The sequence below is a fragment of the Dufourea novaeangliae genome, unplaced genomic scaffold (genome assembly GCF_001272555.1).
Source record: "Dufourea novaeangliae isolate 0120121106 unplaced genomic scaffold, ASM127255v1 scaffold7, whole genome shotgun sequence".
Lineage (NCBI taxonomy): Eukaryota > Metazoa > Arthropoda > Insecta > Hymenoptera > Halictidae > Dufourea > Dufourea novaeangliae.
In genome coordinates, this window is record NW_015373896.1 from 721,347 (window position 1) to 734,216 (window position 12,870).

The 12,870-nt window shown below is 43.3% G+C and overlaps 1 protein-coding gene across 1 annotated transcript; it reads right to left on the reverse strand.

Annotated features, from left to right (window-relative positions):
* Window positions 1–998: 998 nt before the first annotated feature.
* On the reverse strand, window positions 999–12,100 carry LOC107193334 (ejaculatory bulb-specific protein 3-like). The gene is made up of 4 exons (XM_015582741.1): window positions 12,016–12,100; window positions 5,401–5,575; window positions 1,725–1,819; window positions 999–1,256 (listed from the first exon to the last, which is right to left on the reverse strand). The coding sequence occupies exons 1-4, from the start codon at window positions 12,019–12,021 to the stop codon at window positions 1,155–1,157; spliced, it is 378 nt and encodes a 125-aa protein (XP_015438227.1). The 5' UTR covers window positions 12,022–12,100; the 3' UTR covers window positions 999–1,154.
* Window positions 12,101–12,870: the final 770 nt, after the last annotated feature.

Consider the following 12,870-nt stretch of genomic DNA (forward strand, 5'->3'; position numbering starts at 1 on the left):
TGGAACTTTATGACTATCAAGCTGATCGGGAGTTGGTTTCAACTGCTCGCTTCCCGAGTAACAGAGTCGAGGGTAGTATTAGATCGGAACAAAAGGTTTGTCCCCGTATTTCTTAATTTCATCAGGGAAAAGTTACAGTTCGAGTTAAAGTTAGTCCACCGGTGGAAACGGTATTACGTGGACATAAAGTAGACCGTTATCGCAAAACATGGGTTCAAATATAACTTCTCATCGCGGTAGTTTCTGTATCGGGTACTGCAGAATGGAACCTTTTAGATATAGGTCCTCTTAACCTAAACACATTATCTACGTATATTCTGGATAAGTTTATTATTATCCAATGTAACGATTACAGAAGAAGCTTTAAACATGTGTTTCTTTTCATCACATTTTCTACCGGTAAGTAAATATCGCTCGCAGGAAACGAAAGGGTTGTTTATTGAGAAATCGCGATCCAGACACAACTTGCCGACTAGTGATGTTGGGGGTAACTATAACGGAAAATTTTCGTCGGAAATGGGAATAACTCGGGATGCGTAAAGTGCATACAAATCCCCGGATTGACTCGGAGGATTTTTCCAATTTGATATTAAATCAACCGACTCGCAGTCTCAATACTTCCGTCGACCGTGAAAGCGGTTCGATTATGTCGAACGCGAAACAATCACTCGTGATACAACCTTAGGAGGAAGAAGAAAGGAAAGAGGTTGGAATACGGGCTACGTGACGAAACGAAGGATTTCTCTTTGTTTTCCGGACGTTTGTACTCTCCTTGGAACGAACGAATCTTCGAAGACTCTCTTTTTCCCGATTTCCGTTTTCTTCCCTCCAGGTAGCGAGACGAAGAAATTAAGGTGAGTTTACAGTAGACTCCGCAATAACTACTTCCGTCGCATCAGCTTGCTTGGGTTTAAATTCTTTCTCTAGTTGATTCGCTTGATGCGCTTAACGCAGAAGCATTCAATCGAAAAATTCTTGATACAGAAGGAATAGTTCTGTTTTTTATGTTTTACACGATGCAACGTATATTTTCATCATGTTTCAACTTGAGTACAAATTAGAGTAATTAGATGGGAGCAAAGAATTTTTTTTTGTATCCGTTTTGAGCCTGACTCTTAGATACCCTGTAGAGGGAAACACACGCTGTGAACTATTTACAACTGGATTCCGTGTTTCTTGGCCTCATCCTTGAACTTGAGCGTGTACTCGCCAGTTGGATCGTACTTCTTCTGTAGTCTCTCCCACGTTTCTGGTCTCTGAAATTGTAACGAAGAATTGTTTTAGACTAATTCGACATAATGAATTCCTTATATATATAAAGAAAAGAAAAAGCCAATAAGGAGAGGACTAAGAGAGAAAAACGAAGGGAGCAGCAAACTAACATCGACCAAGTTAATCGACGAAATGTCAGTGTAAACGGATTTAAGCGAAAAACGCTGTGATCCCTTGAGAGGGTGGAAAGTCGGTCGGACTGGGTGAAGTTACAAGGTAAGGGTGATCCGCGTGAAATTATTTGGTCCGTGGAGGAAAGTTCACAGAGTCCGAGGGTCGAATCGACGCCGAGCGTCCCGTGAAAGTCAAACCAGTTCCACGGCATTCAAAGTGGGCCGACGTGTGTGTCCCTGGTTGGACCACGGTTCGTGGTACGCGACTCGTAGCAAATTCGCGTCTAATTAGCCACGGAAAAGTGACTGTGAACGCGGACCACCTATGGGTGAGCGTACCTCGTTAATCAGAAACCGGATGACCTTCTCGCTTCCGTCCTTCTGTTTCTCGCTGCACTTGCTGCACCCATTTTCCAAAGCGTCCGGTAGGGATTCTGAAATCAAATCGAACGTTTATTAGACGCGACCAGTGTATTTAGGTAGGTGTTTACATTGCAGGTCTTCCTGAAAATTTCAATGTTTCAGCATACTTTCGTAAAAGCCAGATATTGAAACTCCTTCGTTCTTTTAAGGATTCATGTTTTCTCACCAATGATTATGTCAATATTTTAATATTTAAATGGAATTTCCGTACATCAAATATGTATGTGTCGGAACGGTAATATTCAACACGAGCTGATTACCACGTCAAAGTACGAACGTATCGATCAGATTTATCGTTTCCAGCACTTTAACATGGCGGCGGTTGTCTCATCGCTCATCATTCTCTGGCAGAAAACATGGAAATATGACGAAGTGCTTTTAAATAGGTTATTCGAGCAGCCGTACTTCTTATTTATTCCAGCCGAGGCGACCCGCTCGAGTGAACCCTACTTCCCGCGTAATCAACAATACCTTAGGGATTCCAAGAAAGAAGGGGCAGAGAAAGCGATAAAGAATTTGCCAAAGTGACTATAGATACTAGGGATGAGAATGAATTACGGTGAAACTGTGTTAATTGCCGAGTTCGACGGTAATGTGATTTTTCCTGATAATTATTAGAGCATTTAATTCTCTTGAATTATAGAAGAAAAAGTGCAGTGTAATTTCTAAATAATTAAGAAGATTAATGAATTGCCCTTAACTCGCTTGTGTAGTACTCAAACTAATCATATCATCTTCATTATTTTAAACTTTTGAGAACACTCGGGAATACGATAAACATTATTAAGGATAATATACTATATAAAACAGACAAAAATCTTTGACATCCAACATTTCCTAAATAAATTCCAAACAAACTGAGATGCAGAAGATCCAATTTATTCGAATCCCTTACAATAAAATGATATCCCTCAAACGACCTTGTGGCTCTACTTTCCATTCAGCTGTTTCAAGTTGAATAATTAAGGAACACTAAAGGAACTATTTAACATCGAATATTCGCGCAAAACGGAAAAAGGAGTAATATCCACACGTCATTTTGCCAATATACCCTGATATATGTAAGTGGACGTTTAAGAACAGAGTCGGATGCAAAGAAAAGACGACCCGACATTATAATTTTTCCCATATGACGCTCCCCATAGCCATATCGATCTCTGTAGGGCGAAGTTCATAAAATACGTTACTTCTGCGAACACAGGAAGCGAGGGAGGTTTACAGAGTCGAAGTCTTCTCGCAGCCCCCGTGTTCGCCTGACGTTTTTTTGCCGGACGTCATTTGCCCCAGCTGCTCTGGTCAGTACGACCGAGCGCATCGTTCGTGAATTCTCCGAGACAAGGACTATATTTCCCTGACAAAGTATCGCCGTCCATCGCACGTTTCGCTATGGTCAACAGACCGGGCAAAAGTGAAAAAGATCAAGAAGGAAATCTGTCCTGATGTGGTGATACCAGTTGACGTTTACGAGAAGGTCGCTGTCAATAGTATAGTGAAATACGTCCTGTCAGTGGGTGACCCGATGACGGAGTCGTTAAAATACGATCTGTCTGCAAATTGTTAGATTAGATTACAATTTTTGTCGAGCGGTAGTAGGGTCCTGATAATTGATTGGACGTGGTCCAAATTGGAACGTGTTCAAAAATGCAACTCTCTGGATCGTTAGATATAACAAAAATTCTATGCAACGCGGTACAGTTTAAAATTTCAAGAAAATTAAATTACCTATAATCGTATATCAACGATCGCATAATCGCGTCTAGTGGTCAGTACAATCACGTTGCCAGTTCCAAGCAACGTGTCTTTTAGGTAAGCAATAAAGGAGGTGGATTTCGTAAAGTCCACTTTTGAGAATCTAGATACGTGTGTTTAATTCCGTTTGACTTCGGTACCGAATCGCGACGCCGTTGAAAGTTATCCTCGAATTAATTTCCTATTAACCTCGAGTCGAAAACCCCTGCGGTTCTCGGGCAAAATTTTGCTTAGGATTAAATTCGATCGGAGTTCGATGTTCCCCCTGGCTCGAATAACACCAGTTCGCGAGGATCGCGATGAAAATTTCCATCGAGCGTTAAAATCTTTCCCGAGCTTAATCCCACAGCCGGCCGAGGTGCCGTGTTGCCGCGGAACGCTTCCCTGTCGGATAATCCGAAAGAATAATCACCGACGCGATAAATATTCTATATTGACGCTCTCGTGTCCCGCGGCGATTCGTTAGCCGCCGCTCCAGTGGAGAAATAATTTTCGATTCAATTAAGATATCCTGGGGACTAGCTCTCTCGCGATAACCGCGGGTACGCCGTTAACCGGGAGCAAGATAGAACGGTAGCCATCTTTTTAACGGGTACGTCTTCGCTGCTAATGACAGCTCGTTCCGAGACGAACGGCGTACGGCGAAGAGCTATTTTTCACTGAAGAATCATTACATAAGTAATAAGGAGCTTTTTTACGTTAGTATTGGTCTCGCTAGAAGATCTTTCTACTAGTTCACCTAAGCTATTCATAAAATTTTCAGGAACGAATAATCGTTCTGAATGATGAAGGTCTGTGGAATATGTAACTAGCAGAATTCGTAAATCTTTATGTTTAATGCATTTCTAGAAGTGTGAAACGTGCTTGAATTAAAAAGTGCACTGCAACCAACAGGTAGCGATGCATCGATAAGCGCACAAACTATTGCCACCTGGAACCGTAAACCGAACGTAAACCCTCATCCCCTCTGAAACTGAGATAACAGTGTTACTAGAACTTTTCTGCTTTTCACTACCTATGTAATTATCGTGGAAAATTGATACTTCGGAGAATTATTTTATACAACAGTTCATCCCTTCTTAATCTTTGCAGTATCTTTCTCAATAAGCGATAAACATCCTCCTAAGAATGTCGAGTAAATTTTTAACGTCGCGTTCCAAGTTCTCCGGTTTCCACGCGACGAATCTCAGGTGCACATACACCGTCGCCCCAGAAACACGTCTTCTCGTGGAACGTTCTCTCGAGAGACCCGTCATTCGATTCCCCAAACGGTGAATCAATCGGAATCACGCGATTCTTCTCGCCGTGGTGGCTCGTTTATCAAGAAACCGTGCGTGTAAACGGTCTTGATTGAAGATAGCAGAGAGACGGTTCGTCTTTCCGTGCGTTCGACTGTGGAAACGCGCGAGCTACGAAACACTAGCCGGTTCCCAGGGGATGGAGGTCTCGAACGAGGTCGGACAAGGGCTGGTTGGGTGAACGGTGGCGGAAGGCCGACCCGGGAAGCTGCGGTCTTGCAATCCGGCTTCTTTTTCGGCCCGACTCACTCGACTTTGACCCTCGTCCAATGTTTGACAGTGGTCTAGTACCGCGTGGCAACCCGCAAACTTTCCATCAACGACGTTGGCCGCTGGTTCGTTTAAGTTGTTTTAGAACCATCGCGTCGACGGTTAGGTCTCGTACGTGGCTTTGTTTCTATTTGCACAGAGCAACTCGAAAATATTATTCACTCGCGTTAAAAACAGACCACAGAAATTTCTAAAAAAAACGTTTCCCCGCGATCCAGCAAGTAGGAGGCGTCAGTAACGTGCTCGCATTAACCGATACTTGCACGTCGACTTACTTTTAAGCTCCTTGCCGTCGGGGGTGCAGCTTCCGTGTTCCAACAGGCAGTTTACGTAGTTCTTCAGAAGACGTTCGCTCCTCAGGATCTGATCCAAGTCGACGTTGTCGTACCTGGTGGTGTACTTCTCGGTTGCCAGGGCGCAGGCAACCACGGCGAGGAAAACAACAGCGACCTACATTCGCCGACGGGCAGAAAATCGGAAGTCTTTTATAAAGTGTATCCTCGAGATAAGGCCGCGCGCGACGCTGTAACGCCGAGCGACGAACAACCCCCCCCCCCCTTAAGGCGAGGCTAATAACAAAAACCGAGAGCCTTTGGGAAATCGTTATCGTTCCGCGGTGTTGGAATGGGATCGCGACGGCGAGGGATTACTTTCTTCTTGCTATAAATTGGCCCGCGCGATCCTTCCTTTCAAGGGGTGCGCTCCACGACTCCACGATACCTTAACCCCCCGCAATACGGAATTAAGGGTAATTTAATTCATTCAAAGTAATCCAGTGAAACCGTTTTTACACAGAAGTAACGAAATTAAAGATTGTTTTTAAACCTGTTAATGTTGCTATTCAAAGTTTTCTTGACTCAACCGTAGTGATTTCAAGTCATGAAACGTTTAGAGTTGCAGGCGACGCAAAGCTGCGCTTTTTTGCCGTGGTCACCGGAGAAATGAAACTCGTTGCGTGACTGTTGCGCCAGGCGTGCAACAGGATATCCGAATAGTCACGCGACCAGAGAGGCACGGCGATATCTTTGCCCCAGAGATCAAACGGCTCCTGCATAATCGAGTTCCAAGCTTCTCGGCCGCAGGGGAGGTAATTCCCTTTACTTTGCAAAATTTCGGGTTGAAAGTGTTTGCGGCGATCTCGCGATTTCTATCTGAATAATCTACGAGCACCTTTTTCAGTCTGGAACAAAGTACAGAGTTCCCTCGCTGTTCGTGTCCCTAACGCAACCTGTGTAATATCCTTCCATTTTTAAGGAAAACCGCAAAAAACTTCAATCCTACGAAGAAAAACACGACCCATGCTCGATACACGTGTTTCAGCAGGTTTGCACAAATAGCATTTAACGAGGCAATGCTGTGAACAATTATCATGTTGTGAACGAAGATATTGGGAACGTGGAAATATTAAGGAATCGATAAGGATACGCGTTTAGTATAAAGTGAAAGAATGGATCGGTAAAAGCTGTCAGAAAATTCCAATTTACGGCTTTGTTAGGCAACCGCGAAACTGGCATCGTTGCGGAAGATCCGACCGACGTTTTCAAGGATCGAAAAAGTTCGAAACAAAAGGGGTGGATTGGCAGTTCGGAGTCAACAGCGCTGTGTTCGTATCAACGTAAGAAATAGGAATACCCGATGTAGTCGCCCCGGCAACGTAGCCAGAAAGAATAATTTAGCCCCGGCGAGGTTGTCACTTGCAGCAGAAACGTCCTTTATTCCCTCGAAAAATTATTCGAACCGGGAAAATCGAGAAGAAAGACACGGTCGATGGATTCTCGAGCATTGAAACAGGGTCAAGCGGGAACCGGTTCCGAGTTTCGAAAAATATGCTCTACTCGCACGAGAGAATGAAAGCGGTTTAAAAAAATATACGTATCGGCTCGGTGAGAAATTCACCGCGTTGTTCCCAGTGTCGCGTATATGTACACACATTCCACGGTTGTTATCGACGGTACGTTCTGTAAACTGGTTGTTTTAATCACCTCTATAGATTCACCGAAACTGATCAATGATACGGATACACTGTCGTTTAAAAGTTTCGGTTTCCGTATTCGAACGGAACTGAACTTGAACTTTCTCAACGAATTAATTTGACGCCATAGTAGGTATTGTATAATTTTCTTTATATTTTTCGACAATAAGTCAGATACGAAGGGATTGACATTTTGACCATTGATTTGGGGATTTTTAACTATTGCGCGACACGGAAAGAGGATTGATCTGGTTAAGTACCAGTTTCCGCAGTTAAACCGATTGATACATCGACAGTTATCCTTGTCGAGCGGGGATAAGTTTGTCCCGTCAAGTGGAAGGTCGAGTAGCGTGTAACAGAATAGAAGATCGTGAATCTGATTGTGGACAGTTAATAGGATGCAATTAGTAATGCGATTCCGAGTTAAGTGGCTCTCGGGACTGATAGAGCCCGAGCCAAGACCCCCACTTCGCTACATAGTCCAGATACTGATAATATCGAAATTTAATATTCCACTGATCTAACCGGGATCCGATCTAGATTTAACCTGGCTTTTAATCCGAACTTAATGCAAATTTGCTTCGCGGCCGACGCATAACGAAGGCTCGGTGCGTGTACCCAAGGCGGGCGAAATCTAGACTTAGGAGACAACCGCTGCTTAGCCCGACCGATCCTGTTCTACACACTTAATCCACACGCGTAACCGGATTAGACGCCGACAATTCAGAGTTAAAACGATCCTGCGCAACGCTGTTCTCCAAGAATGCTGCAAGAAGTCGTCCTTGTTCGTTCTGTATGTAATTACCGTTCTACTAGAATATTACGAGGTACGGACAAAAAATAAACGGACATTCGGAACCTTGTTGTGTATTCAACGCGACTGTCGTACATTATAGTTGCTCTCGTCTCTTTGGATCACTAATTAGTTTAAAATGTGTGTTCCAGTGTAAAATAACAACAACATTCTATTTTTTCAATCCTTAGGAGTTGAATCCATACATTGAACCCCAGAATTTAACAACAATGAGTGTTTTATTGGCAATATTATCCATGACTGGACTAACCGATTAAAAAATTGCCGAATTTTTATTCCTTTTCGACAAAAACTTAATGGAATTAATGTATAAAAATGGCAGCACATTTCAATCCTGCAGATTGTATTGAAAATTTATTTCATCTTCTTTTGCTTGGAAATCATTTTTCGGGGTAGATTATTTAAAATTACTCCGGCAACATTTTGGTTACGGTGGACATCAGACCATCAATCTCTCAGTTGAATTTTTCAGTTCGTGGCAACTTTCTGGACCAGAGTATCTTTCATCTGTATATTTGTTTGGGATCTCCTTATCCCAACTAAATCTTAAGAAGATGAAAGTTCCATCCACGCAGGATGAACTCGTTCCCGACGAGGCGCTCATCCTCTATACTTTATACTTTCAGCCACGGATTCGCGTATCCCACAAAAGGGGGGAACAGCTACATCGTGTTGGCCGATTTATCGGCTTCTCGCCGCTAAGTGGTTCGTCGTTTTTAAAGTGGCCCAAGGCCAAGGGGATGGGGAAGCGTTAAATATCTGTCGTACAGTTATGTATGGACAAATTGTCGTCGGACGGCATACATTATAATTCGTCTCTGGTATACGATTCGCGCCATCAAGGATTTTCAAAGCGTCCGACCTAGACTTATCAAGAATATACATGACCAATGTCACCACGGTGAAGAACGACCCATGATATAAATCTGATACTCTTCGACCTCTTCGGTTCATTCTTGGTTCTGTGCGCTTAAAGGCCTATGTCGCCAGTGTTGTTGTTGATATTACGTTGTTACACGTGAAATGACTGATTTCCGTATGCTCCGCTGCTTTTAGATTTGTCACCGATCAATTCTAACTAATAATAATCAGAAGCAGAAACGTAACCGGAGTATTGACTTACAGCGAATGAGGAAAACGACAAGGAAGATTGATCCAAGAGGAAAGAAAATTATCATAGCCACATCAACGTAATCCAAGAAGCTAAAAGTATGTATCTGTCTCACTGACTATGGACCCCTTTATACATGTCTAGAGTTCATGTTCCTCCCTACCACATCGCGGTTGCTATAATAATGTCACGAGTTCCATTACCCCACATTCTTATCCCCCTGCTAAGGAGAAAGTGATTGCAATATTATACATACATATGTTACACCACGTTTTGCTCCAGCCTTTTCCTTCGATGTGTTCCGGTCTTCGAAACCCGTCCTCATCGATCATTCGACCGTTGGAAGGATTTTCAAAATCCCGTCTGGACGGACAAGAAGCGAGAATAGATCGAACGACGGCGCCCACGCAACAATAATTCCCGCGCAACTAAGAGTCGCAGGTCTGATTGGGAATATTTGTCTACTACACGGCTCTTTAAAAGACCGTAACGTCGATAAAATTACAGAATCGATGCCAACGCCGGCGTATGCGGCACACGTACATACGTAAACCCTATGACGCAATCACGGCCGTTACCATCGAGGAATGCTTCCTAACGCCTTTCACTCCCGCAAATAAATTTTACCTTTTCGCCTCTTTTTCCGCTTTTTTACCAAACACCGAACGATGCTCGTCACGAAAAACATTTTTGTTAAGCGGGCAGAAGCTACATAGCTCTGTCAATAACTTCACTGTTGACCTTCATGACACCATGAGTCTCGCTAGCAATTTCGGACAAACATTAAGATATTACACAACGTTCTATACGCTATAATTTCAAAAGCAAACATCTATTTATAAAATTTAAATATCATGGAACGTTTCCGTATTCTAAGGATTCCGTAACTGATCGTTATATCAACGATAGCACCATCTGATCGATCTGTCGGAAAGGGACGTTTTTCGGAATTAACACGCCATAAGTTTTATGGTTCAGAAATATTTTCTGCCGACACGTTTATGCACACTACCAGTGTAAAATATTTCTATAATAACGTTTCAAGTATTGATTGTTCAATTACGTGCAGTACAAATTCATGTGTAAATTAACTGCAATATACAATGACTGAGAATTGAAGGCCGACATAATAAAATGGTAAAAAAAATGCCAAATACTACCGTCAGTGATGACGAAACAAACGATTTTACCTCCGACTGGAAATTTAGACGGAATGTTTCGATCTCGACCAACGTCGATAGAATCTTTCTTCGCGACGCAAATCCGAACCATGAAATGGAAACCTTCATGCGTCAATGCTAGAGCAAACCTCACGAAGAACAAAGTAAACAAGAGGGCAGAATTCGAGGCGAATAGCATGGGCGCGCCAGGGATGTGCAACGTTTGACGAAATGAAACTTTTCGTAGCAGAAAAAGGCTAGCCGTGTTCACGGTTAATATTATTGAAATACTCAAACAGACCCCCAAATGGTGATCTCTCGTGAAAGAGAGCTTTTTACGGGTGCACTTTCAGGCATGGATTATCTAAACTTTGTTTCAAAGCGATACCAGTGTGTAATGCAGAATCTTATAATCTGTTAAAATTATTCAACTGCTACGGTCTATTGGTCTCGTAATTACATCTCGTCACTTGTTACAATATTCGCACAATCAGCACTTTCTACATCGACACGATTGAGAATCACAACCAGATTTATACTGCAATAATATTAAAAGATCACGCTGTTAAGCGGAAACTGTTCATCCTACGAAGAATTTTTACGAGGCTCTAGATAATCGAAACACCTCATTAACCTACTTTAACTATTCGCTATACACAGCTTGAAACAATCGTCTACTATTTATAAATGGATAAATCTTCTGAATATGCGTTGCCCCTGTTCCGACGGCGTAATCCACTTACAAGAAAAACCTAATGTAATAACCGTAAACGCGTGGTGCCATAATTCGAGTACCGTGTTGGACCGTCGTCGGCGATTAACGCCGAGCAAGAGCATTTAGGAGCATAACTATAAGGAGGCTGAACGTCTTTCGCGGCTCATTAAGTTTCACCGCGTGCGACTACTCGAGTTATCGCGCGCCTGTAGGAAGGCTCGCTGCTGCGGTGCCGTGTCGAAGATCGACCTGGTAGAATACGCCACGGGTACATCTAATTTGAGAAAACAGCACGCTTGAATTCGAAACACGTCCACAACCGGGCGCACCTTTCCTCGGTTTGTTCCCCGTAAAATTCACGGACGTGTCCTGCGACACGTAAGGAGAATAAGCCAACCAGGGATTATCCCCGTTTCATCGAGGCTGCCGAAATTATCGTTGAACCACTTAAATCTGCGTTTACGGACCTACTTGAAACCGTATTATGCATCTCTCTAATTCGTGTCACTGTTGGAACCAGTGATTAAATAATCTGCTGTACATTTTCTGAATCGTGATGTACCAACGAATATAGAGTGATAACGAAATATATTTACACACTCACGAACTTGTTTTACAGCAAATGCATTAGCTGCAAAATAACTTCGAACAGTCGAAAATAGAATGTAATTATGGAAATTTGAATTTCGTAATGTGTCGTGTATCTGTAAACGCGATGTTGTGTTAATTGCACCTACTACAATAAAATGTAACGAAACCGTACTCCGTCGGATTGAGCCACTACACATGATTCGAGTATATCATCCAGAGTATAAAAAGTTACTCAACGAATTGTTTAAGATAAACGCCTAATGACATATGAATATTAACGCAAAGGCTACCCCGAATGCTACACTCGTGTACTGAACCTTATCAAAGCAACCCAGCGGATATTGCAAAAGCTAGTTCTCCTGCTAGAAGAGTCATAGGACAAGGGGCAACAGCAGTGGAAAAAAACTAAAACTAGCATGGGGGAAAAAAGTGTGATGGAAAAAGATACGTGGTGTCGCGGAGAGGAGGGGCCAGGACGGAACGGAACAGAACGGAAAGAGAAAGGATGAGGAAAAAGTGGCGCTTACCTTCATGTTGGCAGCTTGTGTCGAGCAGGAAAGCGAAGTTAAGCGTGACTGATGCTGGCTTCGCCGGCGATCAACTGTTTTATACCCGGCCGTTTGCCCAGCCTCCGAATTCGTCGGATCGGTCCCGCTTCTCTTTCTCGCACCTGTCTCTGCCCCTGCTCCGACCTCCACAGTCGCATCGGTAAGGCTCGACGTCGGACGAGGCCGGGAGACACGAAGGAAGGGGACACCACGGAACGAAAGGTAAACGTAGTCCGTGAATTCTAAGAATTACGATGACACGTGCCCGTTAACGGACAACACGATGTGTCCACCAATCTTCCCTTTTTTTCTTTTCTTCCAAGAAAATTAATGCTCCGCTTCTTTTGCCGACCGGCCAGCCAATTCAGCGAACGCCTTTGGTGATGGACCACCAAAGGAAAAGATCGTTGTTTATCCGCGAGTCCGCCATTTATTCTCTCGACTGCTTTGCCTCCAAACGACACTTTGATATATAGATATACATATACACCTAGACCATGTACTTTTTGCTCTATTCGAAGCTTCGCTGAACCTCTTTGGCCGTCCAGAGTTAACCTATTGTCGCTCTTTTTAGGAGGATAAAATGGAAGAGTCCGTTGGACAGATTAGAGGACACCCCGGCAACCTTGAGGTGTACGACGCCTCTATCGAGATTATTTCTTGGGCAACATTAGCCGTCCATTTCGGTCCAATTTAATCCCCATTGTCTCAATCTTTTTGATCCAACGTTGTCTGGACTAGAAGCTTCACCCTATATGGGCACAATTTCAGGGGCAAATCGGATCCATAGGATGCGGACGCAATAACACGCAGAACGGCTTCTCGTGGATGGAA

Excerpts from the sequence above, each read along its gene's own strand:
- LOC107193334 (XM_015582741.1), bottom strand. Across the intron at positions 1,820-5,400 it reads CGACGGCAAGGAGCTTAAAA|AATCCCTACCGGACGCTTTG; the intron begins GTAAGTCGACGT and ends ATTTGATTTCAG. Across the intron at positions 1,257-1,724 it reads TCCGGTTTCTGATTAACGAG|AGACCAGAAACGTGGGAGAG; the intron begins GTACGCTCACCC and ends TTACAATTTCAG.